The 20959-nt window shown below is 35.2% G+C and overlaps 1 protein-coding gene across 4 annotated transcripts in view; it reads left to right on the top strand.

The window, feature by feature from the left end:
- The window catches only part of RYR2 (ryanodine receptor 2), a 380163-nt gene that overhangs the window by 309030 nt on the left and 50174 nt on the right, over nucleotides 1-20959 (top strand). For all 4 annotated transcript variants that reach the window (XM_065680202.1, XM_065680204.1, XM_065680203.1 and 1 more), the window contains 8 exons: nucleotides 1896-2030; nucleotides 4238-4274; nucleotides 5053-5164; nucleotides 6719-6815; nucleotides 10997-11100; nucleotides 11694-11745; nucleotides 11892-11945; nucleotides 20808-20907. In XM_065680202.1, the coding sequence (XP_065536274.1) occupies nucleotides 1896-2030; nucleotides 4238-4274; nucleotides 5053-5164; nucleotides 6719-6815; nucleotides 10997-11100; nucleotides 11694-11745; nucleotides 11892-11945; nucleotides 20808-20907 (691 nt within the window). The remainder of the gene's footprint in view (nucleotides 1-1895; nucleotides 2031-4237; nucleotides 4275-5052; nucleotides 5165-6718; nucleotides 6816-10996; nucleotides 11101-11693; nucleotides 11746-11891; nucleotides 11946-20807; nucleotides 20908-20959) is intronic.

The following is a 20959-nucleotide window of genomic DNA, read 5'->3' as shown; positions in this document are numbered from 1 at the left end:
ACATCAGATGCAGTCAAGTATGATGTTTCTTATTAAGGAAAACAATGCCATTGTGCTATATTCATTCTCTAGCCTTTTGTTGTCTGAGTCAGACATAAAAGAACTGTAGGCCCAATGGTCTTATAAATTTAAATTATAATTTGATGTTATGAATTAATATGTATCTTAGTTATAATGGTGTAAGGTAGCTTTCAAAACAGAGGAAAAATACCACTTACTGGAAAGGCTGGTTTTCTGTTAACCACTTTTGTTTCTCAGACACCATGTTCTATCACTTATGTTAGAGCTAAAATGTAATTTATCTTGATTTCTCTTTGGAGAACTGCACTGTTTGAGAATCATCCTTCTGAATCTAGCTATTAATGTTGTGGCGTCTGTTTCATGCATTTGTCTACCTTTTGTCTACATTTGTCTTCACCCTGTTTCTGTCTTTCCTTTCCTTGCATGCCTGCATGCTGTTACTCAGTACCAAGCCTTTTATTTCAAGAAATTGATGACGAAACTTGCATTCATTTTGACATGGATGAAGCTCAAGTCACCAAAATCTTCCAGCCATGCTAAATCACACCTTGAAATGTCAACTACTCATACCCTTAAAAAACTACCTATACAAAAAAGCTGTACCTTGATAGAATGTGAGGAGTCCTCAGATCAAAAGACATCTCCACCTGTGATTAAAAAATCTTTTGTGGACTATCCATTCATGATGATCCAGTCAAATGCTCACACAAAGACTATGGATGTGACAATTGTTAAGAAATGGAAAAGCCGAAAGGTGGAAGAAATGGCTGCCAATTGTGGCTTTCTAGGTTGTAATAAACTATTATTGAGCGACTGTGTAAGTTTATAATCATTCCTGGAACTTCAGTAAACTGTGTATCTTAATATGTTTTGTGGCAGTAAATTAGCATTATTGTCTCATCTTAAGCACGAATTGAAATCTGGATACAAAAAGATGTTTTATAAAAGTGCTGAGTTTAAGCCCTATTTGAATCTGTAGGGTTTAGGCTACTAAATGCTCTAGGAATCTAGGCCAGCATGATGTTAAGCTAAATTGCACAATCAATCAGGAATGATCACTGGCCACAGCTTCTCAGTAAAATGGGTTATGCATTGCATTTGCCTTTAGTGTCATTGACACAAGAGGGGGTCACAAAGCATGTTGCATCAGTGTTGATTAGCAGAAGCACTGGGGAGACAAAATGAAATTCTCTGGTAAAACAGAGAATCACAGATCACTAAATGGAAAAAAAGAAATGGAAAGAGAAAAATAAGGAAAAAAAAACACTTTTTTTTTTTTTTCCTACAGCTCTTTGCAATTTGTAGGAAAATGTATCTTGAATTCATTTTCATAAACTAACTTTTCATTAGCTAGCAATCAGTAAAATTAAGATTTAGCTAGCAATCAGTAAAATTAGGATTTTAGAACAATTGAAAAAACTGAAATAAAAAAAAAAAAAATCATAAGACCAGTATTACTGATTTCCATGACTGAAAGCTAAATAATCCCAACTAAAAGAGCAACAATTTTTTTAGCTTAATAATTAGAATGTCAGTGTAGTTATGTCTATCTACTCATACTCATTACTTTTCCTCAAATAATATATTAATTGCTGTTGCCAGTGCTGTTTGCTGGCCCATGATTGTTTGTTCTTTGTATGATTTTTAGACTTTTAGTCCTCTGGAAGCTCTCAAGAAACACTGTACAAGTCAGTCTTTAATTTTGTTCTCCCAGTCTGTGTAGTGGACACTGTATGGGTTAGCCATGTAAAGATGTGGGTTAGCCATATGAAATGCTTCTGTTGTTCTTTGAAGCAGCTTCTGTGCTAGTTAAACTGTTTGACCCTCCGTTTAGAACCTTTTCCTTGGCGACACATGAAATCTTTCTCCTGCAGCTTGAGGATCCCGCCATTAGGTGGCAGATGGCACTTTACAAAGATTTACCAAACAGGACTGAAGATTCCTCAGATCCGGAGAAGACTGTGGAAAGGGTCCTTGATATAGCTAATGTACTCTTTCACCTGGAACAGGTTAGACACATTTCCCCAGTTCCATTGCTTTTTAATCTAAACAGAAGTATTCAGCCTTTCAGTTATGCTTTCACATGCTGTCTTTAATGGTATATGCTGTGGTCATGTCAATCACACAATATGTTTACAGCACCTGCAATAATAATTTATTTTGAAGGGGGACTAAGAAAGTGATACCTATGTTGTAGCTTCCTTCTGATGCATTTCACCTAGCAGGAAGTAATGGCTAAATTGCCAATGGACTAGGAAATGTGAGTAAAACAACTTAATGATTAAAAAAAAAGCCTTTTTTTCAAGGTGTTTTTCCTCAGTTGAGCTTCTTAAATTATTAAAGTATTATTAAAGCTGCCTACATAAATATCTGCTTAGAAGCTGCATATTGTAACTGCATGGAGTAGGGCAGTCAGCTGATTTGATACACAGCTTTTCTATAGATAGCTTTGGAAAGCTATTTACTATGTACTATTTTAAAAAGCTATAAGAACGTCCACTTGACAAAATCTGTATGAAGTTTGTCTGAATGTTGGCAAGAATATAAATATTTAGAAAATCAAACTGGCATTAAAATTCAGAAAAATCTCAATAATCTAGAAGTTTGGTGTTCATAGGCTGTTTCTGATTTGGGGTTTTTCCTCCCCTGTGGACAAGAGTATAACTTACGGTTAGGGTTTTAATTCTTTGAATTTTGAAATTTAAAAAATACCCTATGCTGGTAGATTTTACAAGTCAAAGACTACTTGATAAATTTAGTTTTTCCATTTTACTTACCAAATTGTTACCTGTTTTGAACTTCAGAGTTGTTCTGTGTTTTCTAGGCTTTCTTTTTTAAAATGTAGTGAAGAAACAGCGTGCTAATTTGAAAGGTATTCCTAGTGGCAGAGATGAATGCTGCTGGTTACACCACAGAGTATAAACTGACTACATATAAAATTTGCTCAGGGTTTAGGGGTTTTTTTCCTTTTCAGAGAACATTTGCGAATCCAACACTCTTGCTCTCTCATTAGATTACTTGGGTTCATTCAGAAACTTGGCACAGGTTTTCAGACCCCATATCAGGAAGTTTCCTTATTACAATGGGATCACTGGTTCGGTCAAGTAGGAATCAGATTGTTACATGAAAGTGCTTATATATACACTGTGCAGCATTTGGTTGCTAAAAGTGTCTTTCGGAGATCTTGGAATGCACAAAGTATGTTGATATGAATATGTGTGGCCTGCCGCTTGCATCACACAAGTAGTCTTCACATAGTTCTCCAGCCTTAATATGGGCTTGCTTCAAAGTCAGCAGCCCTACACAGTTTGATAGAAGAGTCTTAAAAGGGGTTACAAAATTTTACGTGTAATTGAATATGCATGGAGCCAGATAAAAGTGGTGGAATATGGAAGTAAATCTACGGCACTCATGGTTATCTTACTAGAGAGGGAGAGACAGGAGAAAGGGTGTTGATTTGAAAGAATACAGTGTGGCTGTGAGGAAGAATGAAGAGCAGAGGAAAGTTAGAAACATGATGGGCAAAAAGTCTTCGCTTTTAACCATGGTTTAATGGAAATTAACCAAGCTGAAAGAAAATATGTTAGCATGTACAGAGTTGCATAATTCAGCATTAGATTCTAGTATTTGAGTTCAAACAGCATATAGAATCTCTTGTTCTCTGGCATTTTAGATTTACCATCATGTATATAAATTGGTTAAGCTTGTGTAGTTTGGAGAAATTGCTCTAGGGAGTGAAACCTGAGGTATTATCTTTGTGTTTTCCATGTTCTGTCATAGGATTAATCTCAGTGTATAGAATCCAGCACTAGTACAGAACAGGCCAGATTCCCATTGTAATACCACATCTACATTTCAGATCAATGCTTCCCATTGAATTTAAAAAATGATTATGCAGTGAGGTAAATGCTGGGTGCTCTTATCCTGGGTACTTTGCAGCTATTTGTCTAAAGATTAGGCCCCACAGCTTTACTTATCTTCTGTAGACAAGTGCTTAAGTGCTTTTGTTACTGAAATAGTTAATTTGATGTCTTTATGTATGTGTGAGCAGTGGGTCTGTTTTTATAGTATTATTGAGTAAACATTTTTATCTCCATATGCAAATGCTCTGTTCTCCATGTATACATACTCTGAATGCTTATTGCACTGGCAAAGATCAGTTCATTCTTTGTATTCTCTTTCCATGCACAGCTAACTTATTTGTTTTTATTTTCAGAGATCTGCTTGCGTAGGCCGAGGCTATTTCTTTTGGGAAAGTATAGAGGGTTTTATAGTTGTTTGTGAAGATACTACTAATTGCCTAACACATTTGGGCTTGTCTGACTTCTAAATTGTTAGCACTGACTTTTTCTTGAGACTGTATTTTTGTGAACGCTTTTCTGTCCTTTCTCTTAACAAATGTTTTTCCTTAGTATTTTATCTTTTGGAAGGAACTTGTTTTAGAATGTCACCATTTAATCTTACAAGTGTAATTATCCATTTCACTGAATGCTTAGCAGTATTTTAGTCTGTTTAATTAAATGTTTGTTTAACTATGAATAATTTTTTGTATTGCACTAAACTAGAAAAGTCTTCTGGGATAACTATGTTTGGGTTGAATAATGAGTCTACATAAACGTTATCATCACTACATATTTTAAATAAAATGCCTTCTTTTGTTACAAAGGAGAATCACCAGGTTGTTAAGGATAGAAATGCTAACTTACCCTGGCTCCTTTGGTGATGTTGGAGAGCAAAGGACCTATTATTCAACTAGCACAGTCATCTATAAAAGAAACAATCCTCCTACAAACAAAGGCACTCACACAAGACAAGGGAGTTTTTTGCTTTTAAGTTTATATTCTAAATTTTGATTCTACAATTTGGCTGATCATTTGATCTCTGTCTAGAACACTTTTCTCTAACTGTTATGATTCTGTTATCTTTCCACTTGATTTATCTGTTACCTCACATTTTTTTTAACATTACTATTCCCAGACAGTAGGACATTGCCACGTTATTTATTTTGCCATGTGTATTGTATGTAACAGGTTGAGCATCCTCAGCGGTCCAAAAAAGCCGTATGGCATAAGCTGCTGTCTAAACAGAGGAAAAGAGCAGTAGTTGCCTGCTTTAGAATGGCACCATTGTATAATCTGCCAAGGTAAGAGCTATATGTGTTCTATTTTTCACAAATGCATTTGTGTTCATACAGTGCTGTTTGGTGAGATCAAAAGGAATAAAAACATGTAATCTGGTAATTGATAAACTGAGTGGTAACGTACTTTGTATATTACTTTCTTCTAGCAGATCTAATTACTTTCTTCTAATATATTTTCTGAAAAGAATAACAAATACAAAAAAGCATAATTTTAAATTTCTGGTTGTTTCCTCCTGCTGTTATTCCACCTGATCCTCCTGGTATGATTTCTTTTCTGAAAAGTAGATGCCTTTCATAAAAATAAATGCAGAAACTAACATTGGTGTCATTGTAATATCATTTTGGGAGATTAATTTCCCCCTAACCCATGGTGTAGCTCTGGAAATATGGAGTTACCTTCATTATTAGATGCTAAATGTTCTAAATTAAGGAAATAAACTGATACTATTTGTGTGAAAACGTGTCTATTGTGCACTTTTGGGAAGAGCATTCTATTAGACAAGAAAAACATGCACATACTCAAGGCATTTCACACCTTTTCCTGTGGCTTCTTTTTCTCTTCTTTCTTGTTCAATAGAGAATGGGATCTGTAGTTGAGCAACTTTCAGAATCCTGAGATTCTGGAAGGAATGAGCATTCAGAAAAAGGCAACTGTCATTTCATGCAATTTCTAAAAATTTCTGGAATGCTGGTATCTGATCTTTTCAACATCATAATTTTCTATTTTTCCTCAAATTATAACTATTACCATAAATAGTAGGATGAATCTCGAAGTCTGTCCCAGGAAGTGCAAGTGCATGAGAATCATACTAGCTTGAAATGAGGGTGCCATGATGGTTGGAAATAGAACAAAAATGTTTCCATTTGTAGCTATTCAAGTAGGTCACCTGCTCATAACTAGCATTCCTGTATATTTCAATTGTATATCTTCTTTTTCAGTCAATGAGACTGGCATGTGTTTAAAAAAAATTAAATGATTAATAAAATTGTCCATGGAGAATTTGTTGTCACACAGTCCATTTTGCGCTGAATCCTCAAAAACCCAAAAACCAGTAAATGTCATAATTCCATAATACCCTCTTTCCCCTACCCTCATCGTTCATTTAATTTCATGGACTTTAAAAAAAAAAAAAAAGGTTTATTATTTTAGATGTGCAATTCTAATACCAAACATTTAAAAATCAATTATTTGGCACAATCCAAAGTTATCTATTGCAGTCATTTCATTTTTTAAATTAAATTATACAAAATTGTATAAAAAATAAAAATACTAATGTGACAAATCGATTTTTTTTTCTTACTTGGGTTTAAATTTCTTTCTATTTATTATCTGTTCACAAAATAATTATTAATACATTTTAATACCAGTTTTACAAGTTAATGGGACACAGTTTTGCACAGAACATTTTAATGTCAACTTAATATGTAAAATAGGTGCCTTTGGCAGGTTTTACTGTAAAAGTTTTGCTTTCCTTGTAAATGACTGGACAGTTCTTCATTGTGACTTAATATTCTCTTTAAAAGTTTACAGCTTTTGTTTTAAATGTCCCTTTTTAGGCACCGAGCAGTCAATCTTTTTCTTCAAGGCTATGATAAATCTTGGATTGAAACAGAAGAGCACTATTTTGAAGACAAACTGATAGAAGACTTAGCAGTACGTCTGGGTGCAAAGGGTCATGGGAATGTGTTATGGATTAACATTCATCTTGTATAATTATAAGTACAAGTCTGTGAGGTACATAAGACATCATCTAAGATGTATCTAACCAAGTCATTTTTTATCTAAGTCACCTTGACAAGTGTTAAAAATTGCACGTGATGGATATTCCAGATTCCCCTAAGCAGTCTGCTTCAAGCATTCAGTAACCTTTTATAAAACTTTTGAAACTGTTGTGTAAATCACATGCCAGCTGCTGTCGTTCCCCTATCTCTTATCTTCTGCCCTCTGGAGAAGAGGAACAGCCAGTTCTTTCTTTGAAGTTAACCTTTATGTATTTGAAGACTCCGTAAAGCCATTTAAGTCAAAAGGTTAGAATATGAACTAGAGGAATTCTAGATGTAGTGTAGTCAATCCTTCAGAAGCAGAGTCTGATTCTTCTTCACAGAAAAATGCTCTTGTCAGGGAGGTGAGGATTTTTACCAACAGTGAAGTGGTAGAACCATGTCTTTAGCGTGGTAAATCCCTGGGGTGATTTTAATTTAAGCTTTGTGTCCTCATCCGTTACAGTTGTCTCTCAGAAAGGTAGTTCTTTCTAAGGCTGGGCAAGAACTAGTATTAGGAAATGATTCTGACCTTGGGAGGTCCAACAGAACACAGTCTGAGATCAGTCTTTATTGTGAGGTGAGCCTGCTCTCTGCAATAGAGGAAGCTAACTGGGAAATTGCTGTTAGAAAAATAAAATACTTTGCTTTTAGTTTTTAAAGCTTGTGCTTAAAACCAGCTACACAAGTTGTGAACAATTTTGAAAATAAGGATCAAAATAGTGAAAGGAAGATCAGCAGCAACAGGCTCCACATAAGCAGACTATGGAAGTTTGGTTTTGCCTGCACACATGCAGAATTCCTTTTTTGTGTCATCCTTACTGTATGTTCAAGCATTGTGAAAAAGAGACTTCTGCAAATGCTTACTTCGTATACAACCTTTTAAACTGATACCTTCATGTATCCCAACACACTGCAAATATTGTAGAGAATGCAGGTTGATTGTCAAAGATAGTTACGTTTTAGCAGTTGAGAGCATGTGTGTGTACACGTGGCATGTGGAACGACATAATTCTCTGCATGTGTGTATCTGTGTGAAGAAATAACCCAGTATGGTCATTTGATTATACTCTGACAGCAAGAGTTATCTCCTTACCTCCTCTATGAAACCATATATTCGGTAATGCAGAACTCCTTACTGATAGGTAGCTTATGTGAAAAACTGTCTTAGAGAAGACAGAAGCAGGCTGGATTGGCTGTTATATTATCCTTTAGTAAAAGACTGCAATCATTCCCTTCTAATTTCTCAAGCATACAGAGAAGTGTGTCTCCAGAACTCTCTTAAGAAGAGATGTATTACATCTTTCATTCAAAAGAGCAAACAAAACTCTGTCTTTTAAATAAATTCCTATCACATGCTTGCTGCTTTAGAGCACTGTCTTGGAGGTTGAGAGATTGAGGTTCTACTGTTCAGCTCTGTGGGGCTGACCCAGACTTGTGTTGACTTCATGAAAGATGTTATACTGGTGAAGGTTCTCTGTCCCTCTTAGAGAAATTGTACCCTGGTAGAGCAAGGATTAAAAAATTTATTGGACTGTCAAAATGGAATCACAGCCTGGGCTGTGGTGGCAGAACCCATCTGGAAGGGGGCAAAGGAGGAACCTTGGGTTCTGTAATGTATGGTTGAAGGATTATCTGAAGTTTCTGAACTGTTCATATGTTAAGTAGAAAACTGGAACTATCCAGAGCCCAGAAAACATAGCCAAAACCTCCTATCCTTTAACTCTCTGTAGTCAGTAAACTACAATGTTGTGTGCTGTAGGGTGTTCTTTCTCAGTACCGAGCATCTTGAACTGTCTTTTCTGCTAAGTAAGAATAATTTAAAGGGAGAAAATCAGTAAAAGCTACCTCTTTCTAGACTTTGCCAGATCCCGGCAATTTATAGACCTGTAGTAAGGGCTTTTTTGGTATGTGGGAGATGAATATTTACATCACCTAAAGCAGAGGACTGGGCTAAACTTGCAGTTTTGTTCCCTAAAGCTTCTGTCCTTAAGTCTATTATGCAAAAGTGGCTCCGCTTCTTCCATCTGTATAGTAAAAGAATAAAGTTTTCATAAGTCCTCTGTTTGAGGAGCTTGATTCTGCTGATCCTTAATTTTGATTCAACAGATCAAGCCACAAAGGGAACCAGATTTTTAATGGTTTATATTAAAATCATACAATATTCTACACTATATTAATAGTTAAAATGCTTCTGCTTCAACTAAATAGGTTATATGAACACTTAAGCTTATATGATAAAGTTATTGGTTAGTTTTGTGGGTAGGCATTACTTATGTTTAATGCATGTTTATTAATTAGATTATACAAAAATTGCATCTTTAAAAATTTCAATATTTAGAAATGGCAACTAAAACTTATTTGTTTTATCCTTTTATGTTACCTTCAGTTAAAGCCTTTTATTTTACACTTCAACATTAGCGCAAATTTCTGAAAACACTGGAAATTAACAATACTTGTTTCCCAGAATTTCAGAAAAGCATTTAGTTCTAGGGTTCATACTGTGCTTAATGAGTTCTACTTAACTCAGTCGTCGGTGACTTTGGTCCCCCATTTAATTTGAATTAAATCTATGAAAGCTAATAACTTGTATTATACGTTCACACAACTTCTGCCTTTTTGCTTATCGGTTTTGATAACATTAGGGAGATGTTCTGATTGATAACCTAAGTATAGATGGCTGCCATTTAATTAAAGAGGAAGGTCAGCATCATAAATGAGATTGAAATCTGGAGCAGGGGAAGACCTCCATAATGATAACTAGAATCATAATTTGCATTGTTCAGATCTTGCCATTACTGAAAATACTGTCTCATATTGCATGATGTGAAATGAACCTTGTGTGGTCATCATAGACTAGCATGTGAAACAGTCATTTTACATGTAGGTCAATTAAAGTGAATTCTCAGCTGCAGTCAGTCTTGTTTGGTACAGCTGAGTGGGAAAGGTGGACTTCACAAGGAAGTATAAAGATCTATAAGCATTCCCACAGGAATGTATTTGACACTAGCACACACAACTTTTTTTTTTTTAATAGGCAAAAAGTCCGTTTTCCTTACATCTGTTATGTGGCTAACTCATATAATTAACAGGTAACATCTGACATTATCATAACTTCTTTCCTTTATCTGTATTTTAGTGTATACTGCTAGATGAAAACAAGGAGGAGAAGTGAGCATAAATTAATTTATGAAACCAATTTTCCTTGAGCTACCAGAGAATTTGTAGAAAATATGTGTGGACGAAATGATTTTATCAATAACTTGATAAGCAAAAATTACTTTATTAAATGTCTTCTAGCAAAAGGCAAGAAGCCAGAGGACAGGTTTTGTGTAGATTCTTTTAAAAGCACTACTTTGGTGGTTGCCGTTATAATGTTTAGGACTACGTTTTTCATTTAGGGTGAACTAATTAAAGCTGTCTAAACCTGAAAGCAAAAAGAACCCAAACAAAAAACAAACAAACAAACAAAAATACCCCATTTGTGTGTGTATATGTTATTGAATGGCATATAATACTTTTTATACATTATTGATCTGTCATCTTCTAAAATTCTACATCCTGCCAGTATTACATGCTCCTTCTGTCTAAAACTATTGGTGAGCTTCAGGCTTGGATTTCCTCTCCCTCAAAATCTCTCAGAGTTCCAGAGTTAACATTATACTTGGCATAAGACTTGGAATAGAGGATTCTGATTTTTTTAGCTAATGAAGCTTGTTAACCTATAGAGAAAGAGGCAGTGTAGCAGCAAATTATGGCATCTGGTTGCCACTCATTCTGGATAACAGCAATAAAAGATTGAAGTTATTTTCAAAATTTAGCGAAGAGGATTAATTTTTATGAGGAGAGGAAATGCAAAGCTTTGCAAATGGTATTATTTTTGTAAGTCTTCATGGTCATAAAGACAGTCAGGATTCAGACCTTTCTTTCATACTTTGCTTGGAACTTGTTTCCTCCTGGCTGACCAGATCAAAATTGTGTATGCAAGTTTTTAATGCTTAATGAATTGCACAGAGTAAATATTTTTCACTATAGATAATTGAATATACTTTAACAATCTTTTTTTCCCTAAAGAAACCTGGGGAGGAACCAGCGGAAGAAGATGAAAGCCTTAAAAGAGTTGATCCTTTACATCAACTTATTCTGCTATTCAGTCGAACAGCCTTGACTGAAAAATGGTAGGGACGGTGTGAGAGACTGCAGAGTGTATGCAGATTTTCAGATTACTCCTGTATTTGGAGTTATATGTGTCTTGTTCAAATAAGATTACATAGGCTAGGACAAAACATGTTCATATGTTCATATGGTGATTGTGAGCATTACTGTAGCCTGTGGTACGTGGAGAGATTTTAACCTGACCGATAATGAGATGCAAAGAGTTTTCTAGAGAAAGAAACCCCTATACAATTCCTTGTAGTCACAGATGCTGTGTGCAGGACATAGTACACCACTCTCTTTTGACTGTATTCCCTATTAACAGTTATATTCTGAATGTGAAATGTAAGTATATTCTAGGTATAATTAAACAAATAATTATGTTCTCTTCATTGGAAGGTGTTTATGAATTTCTGAGCACTGTGAAGCTGGCTTTATTTTTCAGTTTGTATTAATTAATGCAGTCCTAATTTTACAGAAAGCCTTTTGTAATTAATTATGGGCTTAGAAATCCTTTTAAAAGATTTTTAAGGTGCTTAAAAATATTTTGGTGTTCCAATTCTACTATAATGGCTCTAATTTTATTCCTTTTGTCTTTCTTCTCTCTGTTAACCAGCAAATTGGAAGAAGATTTCCTGTATATGGCCTATGCTGACATTATGGCAAAGGTAACATTTTTGCTGTCTTGTACATTTTTTCTGTTTTAATAAAATCAATGAAGAAGATCAAGAGAAATTATGTGTAAAGTAAACAAAGTCTTAGACACACCACCATCACCCGCAACTTACGAATAAATGTTTTCTTTCTACATCAGAGCTGCCATGATGAAGAAGATGATGATAGTGAAGAAGAAGTGAAGAGTTTTGAAGTAAGATTATACTTCTGTTTTGTTTTTTCTTGTCACGTTAGACATTATTTCATAGCTTCCAATTGACATTTATGTTTCTTCGTTCATGGCTTACTGCAGCTTATTATGTTAGGGAACTGCATGCCAGTAGCTGGATTGATTGGCAGATATGAGTCACCAGATTCATCATAGTAAAAAAAAAAAGCATATGTGTTATCAAATAATGTAAGATTATAGAGAGAGTAATTTAATGGATCGTACTTGTTTATCTGATTGACTTCAATTTTTTAGTTGTTGAAGAGAAATATGATGGGTAGTAACTTACTCCTTTAGTTTGGATCATTAAAATACTGAAATACTGCTTTTGCAGTAGTAATTTACATTTGGTACCAGCAGTTTATACAGTATTTTTATGTTCACATATATATTAGAGCCTCTGAGTAAAAGGTGAGCTTTTGTTCATCAGTACTGTCAAGCTTTTTCTTATGTTGAGAGTAAGAAATCTGTATTTATTGTTGCTTAATATTGATTTATTTTTATGATCATCAGTGTATGAAGAAGCACACTTACATGAGTTGATTACAAGAGTGGGAGATGAATCCTTTTCATGTATTTGCTCTGGGATCTGCCCCTCTTTTTCCATTAATAAAATGGAGTTTACAAGAAATTTTTCTGTTCTGAGGGAATTGGCTTGTTAACATATTTAATATTTTAATATATTTTAGCTTATAATTCTGACATTAAATGTTGGCTTATCTTTAAACTCTATTTATATTTAATGTCTTTTCAAAAATGCAGAAACATGAAATACATGCCTTTTAAAATATTTATATATATGCTAATTGGTTTGATATAAAACTACCTGTGCTGTTCTGATTTTTGAGAAGTGGTTTGGAGCATGTTTGCTTTCACTCTTATTCTTTTGTACACATCAGATGTTCTGTACGTTTTCTACATGATGCTGCATGAGATAGCACTGAATTATTTAAGTACGTATTCCCTATTTGGCTGTATACAGAAATTGGACAAAATACCAATACCAAATTCTTTTCAGTCACTCTGAAGATCTAGTCCAGTTTAGTTACAGCTAATGTACCCAATATATAAATTTTTGGTTCTTGGTAAATATCTAGGTAGGAATCAAAATTTCAGGGCTCTGTTCTTTGTGTGTGTGTGTGCTTGTTGGTTTTTTTTTTTGGTGTTTTTTTTTTTTGTTGTGGTTTGCTTTTTTTTCTTTTTTTGTTTTATTTTGTTGTTTTGGTTTGGTTTGGTTTTGTTAGTTTGGTTTTGGGGGTTATTTGTTAGTTTTGTTTTGTTCTGTTCAGTGTGTTCCCCCCTTCCCCAGAAATGCGATGTGTGATGTATCACTGACTAAACAAAGAATATTTATTTCTATAAGGTTTTTTTCAGTTAGCCCATGCATGCTTGTTAGGTCTTGTGCTTATAAATGTGAAAATTTATAAATAAGAAATCATTGAGCTGAATGAACAAATTTATCACTAAGAAATTTATTAGTACTTGCATAAATTATAATGGGTTCTTTGTTCAGCATTCAACTTTATCTGTTGAGAGAGGATCCTCTTCATTTGTTTCTCATTATTGTTTTTTTCTGTAGCTAATAAACTTATGTGCAAACAATGTGTTAATCTATTAAAAAAACAATTTTGTGTATGTATTTGGTCAGTCACCTGCAGAAAAAATATTTTGGACTTCTTTTTCTTATTACTATTTCGCTTCTTGTCCTTGCCCTTCCTTAAGGTGACAGGATCACAACGCAGCAAGGTAAAATAAAAAAAAATATGTGTGTATTTGTCTGGGTCTAATTTTGTGATTTTTTTAGGCCCAACATCTTGGATAAGTTCAACTAAAGGGTCCTGAAAACATTTTTAATGTTTCAGTTCCAGCATGACATCTCTACTAAACCCTTCTTGTGCACAAACTCTTTTTAAAGACTCCAAGAATTATGTATGGAAAATATGTCATATAAAATTACTTGCCAATTTGGGGAAAAAAGAGTGTCATTTGGCTTGTTCATGTTGTTTTGCTGTTCTTGCCTTTTGTGCATCAGTTATCTTCTTTCTGGTTATAATTTAATTTGAATGATTAAAATAATTATTTGGCTGTAAAGGGAAAACAGTTGGGCTTTTTTTTCCATATCTCAGCAAACGTGCATTTCTGATAGTGTAATAGAATTCTGTTTCCAAACTTTGTGACAGAGAGACCATCAATTACATTATAGTTTATCTGTTATTCAGATACTTTGAATGGACGGACTCCTCAGCCCTCATCGTGATAGTATTTGATAGAAACTCCATAGCTACTCTATACCTCACGTGCTTCCTGGCTGTTCCATGTTTTCTCTAAAACTGTAGCTCTGAAATTTCAGTGTTAATTTTTGTAATTGACTTATTTTCTAACACAGTCTTTTGTGTCTCACCATGAAAGTCTCACCATTTGTTTCTACAAGGTGGCCCATGGCTTAACCACCAGCCTATTTGCCTACTTCATGCAAGTAAAAGTCCCAGTTCCCATTGTTGACTCAGGCTGCTTGCTGACAGCTCTGCAAGGTTGATGTTCTGAGAGGAGATATAGTGTGTGGGGTAGCAAATTTTTTGTTCTGAGATATTTAGGTCTAGTCACTTGTGCTGTGGCTAATGGCAGCTAGATTAAGTAGAGATGACTTGCTTGAGACTGGGAATGCACAGCTTTAGCTGATGGTCAGATTTCAGTCAGTAGCTTTTGCAGCATGGGGAACAATTATAGCCTTCTCCATTGAAAAGAGAGAGACGATTTTGGCTTTGTTTGCTAATTCTTCTATTAACATTTAGTTCACAAAAGAAAGAGGTTCCCATATGGCTGTGGAAAGAAAAGATGTATTTCAGAATCAGCTTCACTCTTACTCCTACAAATGTTTGCACAAGTCCACCTTCATACAACAAAGACATTACCCTGCAAGATGAATGTGCTCAGAGAGACTCACAAACATTTATTTAAAAGGTATTTTAATTACCACAAACACAAAGTACATATTACAACACTCCCTCTCCACCCCCCCCCAAAAAAAAAGTCTATAAGCCGTCTAATATTATTTCTTCTTTCCTTCATTAACTTAGCTATTCAAATACTACATGTCTATCAGTCTGCCTACTGGTTACCGTACAATAAATGTCATATGCTCCATAGAAAATTTTCTGTCTTACTGATGGAGAAGTGGTTTAAACTTCTCGACAACATATAATATTTTCTTCCTTCATACGTGACAGGAAACAGCTGTAGAAACAGTTGTAAGGATAGGAGACCATATATACCAGCTCTGTGTGTGCATGTGTGCATTTGTGTGTTTCTGTCTGTCAATCTCAAAGTTCAATGTTGAAAGCAGTTCTTTTATTCCAAGTTCTATGTGTGTGTGAAGAGACTGGTGGTTCAGTTTGTATTGGAATAAAACTCTATTGCTCTTCTAGAATTTAAAAATGTGTGAGTTTTGAAGTCCTGAATCTTTTCATAGTCAGAGCACAGAGACCTCTGGGGAAGCTTAGAATGTGATAAAAACAAGTGTATTTTATCGACAATTTTTCATGCCCATATCTCATGCAGTGTAGTCTCATTTTTGTAAAAATAATCTGTATTGGGATGACTGTGTGGGCAGTAGGGAGGTCACAATATAAACCAACAATAAAGTTACCTACATGTTACTATGTTTCTGTCTCCATTCGCCTGCTAGTATTTGCTTGTAATGTTTAGCATTATCTTTGCTCCTTGCCCTCTGTCTCTGAGTTAACTTTCTGTCATATTAAACAGATGCTCAACTGACTCCCTGTAGAGCTGGTGTCTCTGTCCCACTTGAGTCTATCTGATAGGAAATGCTTTCCAATCAAACCGTTTCACTAGTTGAATGCAAATAGGTTTCTGCACTTGAGTCATTGACTTTACTGGTTTGCTACATATTAAGGTACTCTGAACACATGTAGGATGGGAACTCAGAAAAAGGAGTCAAAACCTAGCTCACCTTGTTAAAATCAATTGGTTTAAATTGGCTCTTCACAGGAAGAAAAGAAATGGGGGAGATTGAGCTTCCTATGTCAGTTTTCATCATCCCTGTTACTGGTAGCAACTTTGTTGACAAACTTTTGTATTGACTAGATTTTTGTCAAAATGATACATTGTGTGGTCGCTTTACCTCAGCACAGAAAGACCTGCAAATGTCAGTACATACAGATAATGCAAGCTCTTAAGGGACTAGCCCATTGGAGATGGCTACCGTTAACTCACTATCACAATGCCTGGATAAATGGAGTGACTATATACCATGCATTTATAATAAGTAACTATTTTTGTTAAAGAATGGTAAGAATTAAAGTCAGACTCCATGATCAATGTATTGGTTCTCAGGAATAAAACATTCCAATAGTATGCAAAAAAATGTGTTTCTTACTAGTTTTTCATATCCATAATAGAATAGCTGCAACCTAATATGTGGTTTCACTCTCCATGACTACAAGATAAGTTATTTTTACATAGGATCATAGAATAATTTGTGTTGGAAGGGACCTTTAAAGATCATCTAGTCCAACCCCCCTTCCTGCAATGAGGGAGTGAATAATATCCATGCTTTTCTTTGAGTTTTGATTCAGGGGCTTAGTGATAAATGATGATTTTAGGCTCTTCATTAATATATTTTGTTGGGTCCTCTGGCTGCTTCCCATCTTCTGTGTTTCTCAGCATCTTTTCCCCCTACATTGTTTCTTGCAATGATTAAGTAACCATTTGTAGCTCCAAGTTGTTTGCTTATTTTTAATGCAGTATTTACGTAATAATCTTACTAACTTATCCATGTACGTAAGATTTTCTGCTTCAGCTGATTCAATTCCAGACACAGTGGAATCTTCTAAACAATCCCTTACCCTTTTCTTTTATTATTCCTATAGAGAGTTAGACATCTATGTCGGCTATTTCAAATACATCAAATTTGTCACCCAACTTTAAACAAGAAAGGATGAAGTAATGTGTAATTTCACAGCTGTATACCATTGGAGAAAAAAAGTTGGAAACTGAGAACACAAAGATTTTGAAAGTCACCCAATACAGTATTTTTCCTTTTAGAGACTTAATACTTTGTCAGTTCATATCTGCTTGAATGGGAATGAATATGTTGAATCATCTCATCAGTATGGCAAGAATATGGAAGCAGTCTGTGGGAAACAAATCTAACTTCCTTGCCAGAGAGGAAGATATGAATGAATGACAGTACAAACATGATGCCGTCAGTAAAGATATTGCTGCAAGCTGAAATGGAGACACTTCATGTATATGCTCTTTAGAGCTGAAGAAGTCCAAAATGAGTGATTAAGGAAAAATTCAACTTTATAGAGCATAAACCAGCATATATTGATCTTAAAGTCTCTCTCTCTCTCTCTCTCTCTATATATATATATATATATATATGAATATGTATAAAGTGCTTGAGTACTTGATGTACTCAATGAGATGGTTGAATTTGAGATCCTCAGGACAGTGAGAAGAGTATGCAGCAAGCTCACTGCTCTGGACTTCAGGAGAGCAGACTTTGGCCTCTTCAGGAACCTGCTTAGTAAGGTTCCGTGGGATATAGCCCTGGAGGGCAGGGGGCCCAAGACTGTTGAATGATATTCAAGGATCACCTACTGCAAGCTCAGGAGTGCTGCATCCCAACTAGAAGGAAATGCAGCAGGAGGGCCAGGAGACCTCCTTGGATGGATAAGGAGCCATGAGGATGATCAGGGGGCTGGAGCACCTCCCGTATGAAGACAGGCTGAGAAAGTTGGGGCTGTTCAGCTTGGAGAAGAGAAGGCTGCATGGAGACCTCATAACAGCCTTACAGTATCTTAAGGGGGCCTACAAGGATGCTGGAGAGGGACTCTTCACTAGAGACTGTAGTGATAGGACAAGGGGTAATGGGTTCAAACTTAAACAGGGGAAGTTTAGATTGGATATAAGGAAGAAGTTCTTTCCTGTTAGGGTGGTGAGGCACTGGAATGGGTTGCCCAATGAAGCTGTGAATGCTCCATCCCTGATGCTGTTCAAGGCCAGGTTGGACAGAGCTTTGGGTAACATGGCTTAGTGTGAGGTGCCCCTGCCCATGGCAGGGGGGTTGGAACTAGATGATCTTGAGGTCCTTTCCAACCCTAACTATTCTATGATTCTATGTTATCTTTTAATACATTGCTTGTACTTATGCATGCCTGACTGAAATGAACAGGTGTTTTGCCTGTGTAATACCGATCTAATAGGACTTACTCTCTGGACTAAACAGAGGTCTTGAAAAGTTTAAAATGTGAAGACAATTCAAAAGAGAAGGATTCATCTTAGGATAGTTGAGTTTAAAGTAATTTCTTCCCTTTTCATCTTTTTCTTTATTCTGTTTACTCTTTAATAATTTTCTAATTTTATATTAAAAAATACATAAAGAGTGCTACTACCTGCACTCCATGGCTGGGAGTTTAGTGGTAATAGCAAACAAACCTCTCAATATGACTCTTTCTCAGAGTCCTATTATCGTTCTTTATATGGATGGCGAGGAAAACAATTGCAGTGGCACACTTGTCAGTTAAAGTTCCTATTTAGTTTTTGCAAGCTTGTTTCTTACAAAGTCAAGCTAAAACTTGTGGTTTATCCCAATGTAGGGTTTGGTTTTTTTTTTTGGCATATGGCTGCTTGTAATAGTTTAAAACCAGAACTAAATAGAATGAAGTAGAAAATGTTTGAGTCTCTGCTTCCAAAAAGTCTATAATTTGGGAATACGTGTATGTGCATTTCTAAGTGCTCAGCTTTTCCCCATATAAATGGAAAACAGCTAAGATAAAATAGTCTTGATTTTCTTCATATGTATTAACATTACCTACAGAAAGCGACAGTGCTAAAGCATTGTCAAGCTGAAGAAGGAATGTAATCTTTGGTGATTATCAACAAAGGAATGGTTGCTTTTAAAACAAAGATTTGTGGTGGGGTTTTGGTGGTGAATTTTTATTTTTGTTTGTTTGCTTTGTTACTAGTTACCTGGACAGCTTGATTTCTGTGGAAAATGCTGCATTTCTCACTTGAAGCTGTTTTGCAGTGGCTGTTTCTACTGTTTTTTTCTATAGTGCCATTGTAGGAAGTGTGAATACCCATTCTTTTAGTCTGTAGGTCATGCAGAAACATCTTCACTCTAAGCATTCTCATAAACTTACAAGAAAATATTGTATAATGAAAGCAGTATAGCTGATGTTAGGTGTGTGAATGAAAGTGAATAATCTTGCAAAGGAAGAAAAATGAAAGATTGTTGGGTCTAAAACCAAGAGTAGCTAGAAATAGGAAATAGTTTTTCAAAAAAGAAATGCTGATCAATTTTCAGTGGAATCTGAAAGCAAATAAAAGGAGAAAAAATTATTGTAGCTATAGCGAACCTGTGATGTCATGATTTTCTGGTGGTTTGTGTGTGTGGTGTGTGTGTGCGTGTGTGTATGTTTCTGTTTTGTTTTTGTTGAATTCACAGGAAGAGGTTTAAACATGAAGGCAAAACTTTCAAACCTTAGCATGGCTAAATATGAAGCGAAGCTGCCATTTTTATTTTTTTTTTCCTTTTTGTGCCTCCATCTAGATCTATCACATAATTTAAAGAAAAAAAGAAAATTAAGATACAATTTAACCTCAGGAGAGCTAATAGTGTGAAAAAAAACCAAAACAACAACCCTGATGAATTTTGTTTCCGCAGCACGATATTATCAAAGATTTAAGAAACAAATTTGCCAGCCTCGGCGAGAACTCTCTGGTAACAGCATAAATGTCTGTGTTGGTTTGCTTTTGAGTTAAAGGTTTCTTTTTCATTCATTTGAACATATTTCTCTTTTTTATCTCTTCTTTTTTAATTTCTTATTCATACCCTCTATTTAGCAAGCCTTCATTTTTTAAACCTCTTCCATCTTCCAATGTCTTTTTTCTGTAAACTGGATGGAAAGTTTATGGCAGCAAAGCTGTCATTCTGGCTACTTCTGCTGCAGCTGTTCCTGCTTTTAGGTCATACATGTTTTGGGCGTTGTTTTTGGACATGACACTAACTAGTTGTGTCATGTTCCTTTTGAGTAAGCTTTTTACCACGCCATCTGATGGACTTGCTGTCATAGGGCTCTATGCAACTTCCATTTTGCAACTTATACTGCTTAGTCATCCTCAATTCTCCAGTAAACTTCAATTAACTTGGTGAAAATTCAGACTCATCTGGAATTAACTGTGCCTTTATGTTTGCTCTTTATGTTCTTCTTTATGTTTTTGGTAGTAGTTTAAATTATAAAGAACAAACTTCATCATTGCTCAAGCAACGCCATGCAGTATTGTTTGTTGCCGCTAGAGAATGTAAAATATAAAAGCACAGTGTATTCTATCAAATATTCTGTTGGAAAGGTGGGCAATCTATATTGTAATATGATATGTTTTGAAAAAAATTCTGAGATGCTTCTGTTACTCTGGTATTCAGCAACAACTTTCAACTCAAGAGCCGCATACTGAGCAGTATGAAGTTATGGTCACAGTATAGCAGATTATTAAGAATATGAACTGTTGCACAAAATCATGGCACAAAAGTGCAAGTTTGATATCTGCAGTATAGATCATGAATATGGGCTTTGAACTAACTTCATGATATACAATTGAGATGACTCTTTTCAGATAAACTGCTAAAAGCATAATAAAGCAAAATACCAAAGGGAGACTATTACTTGAACACATTAATTATCTGTTCAGTGGCATTGTATGTATTGAAATGGTCCATGATGTTGCCATAGAGCCCATATACTAAGAGAAAACACAAAATCTTTGGAGAACTGATATTAACTGAAGTCCTCATCTTAAATGACTGGAATTTTTATTCAGGAAAAAGAAATGGAAAAGCAAAAACTTCTGTATCAGCAAGCCAGACTGCATGACCGAGGTGCTGCTGAGATGGTTCTACAGACGATCAGTGCTAGTAAAGGTAATGTTTTGTTGTGTACATACCATATTAAACCTTATTTCCAATGGTCTTT

This window comes from Lathamus discolor, chromosome 5 (genome assembly GCF_037157495.1).
Source record: "Lathamus discolor isolate bLatDis1 chromosome 5, bLatDis1.hap1, whole genome shotgun sequence".
In the NCBI taxonomy this organism is placed as follows: domain Eukaryota; kingdom Metazoa; phylum Chordata; class Aves; order Psittaciformes; family Psittacidae; genus Lathamus; species Lathamus discolor.
This window is presented reverse-complemented; position numbering and strand designations above follow the sequence as displayed.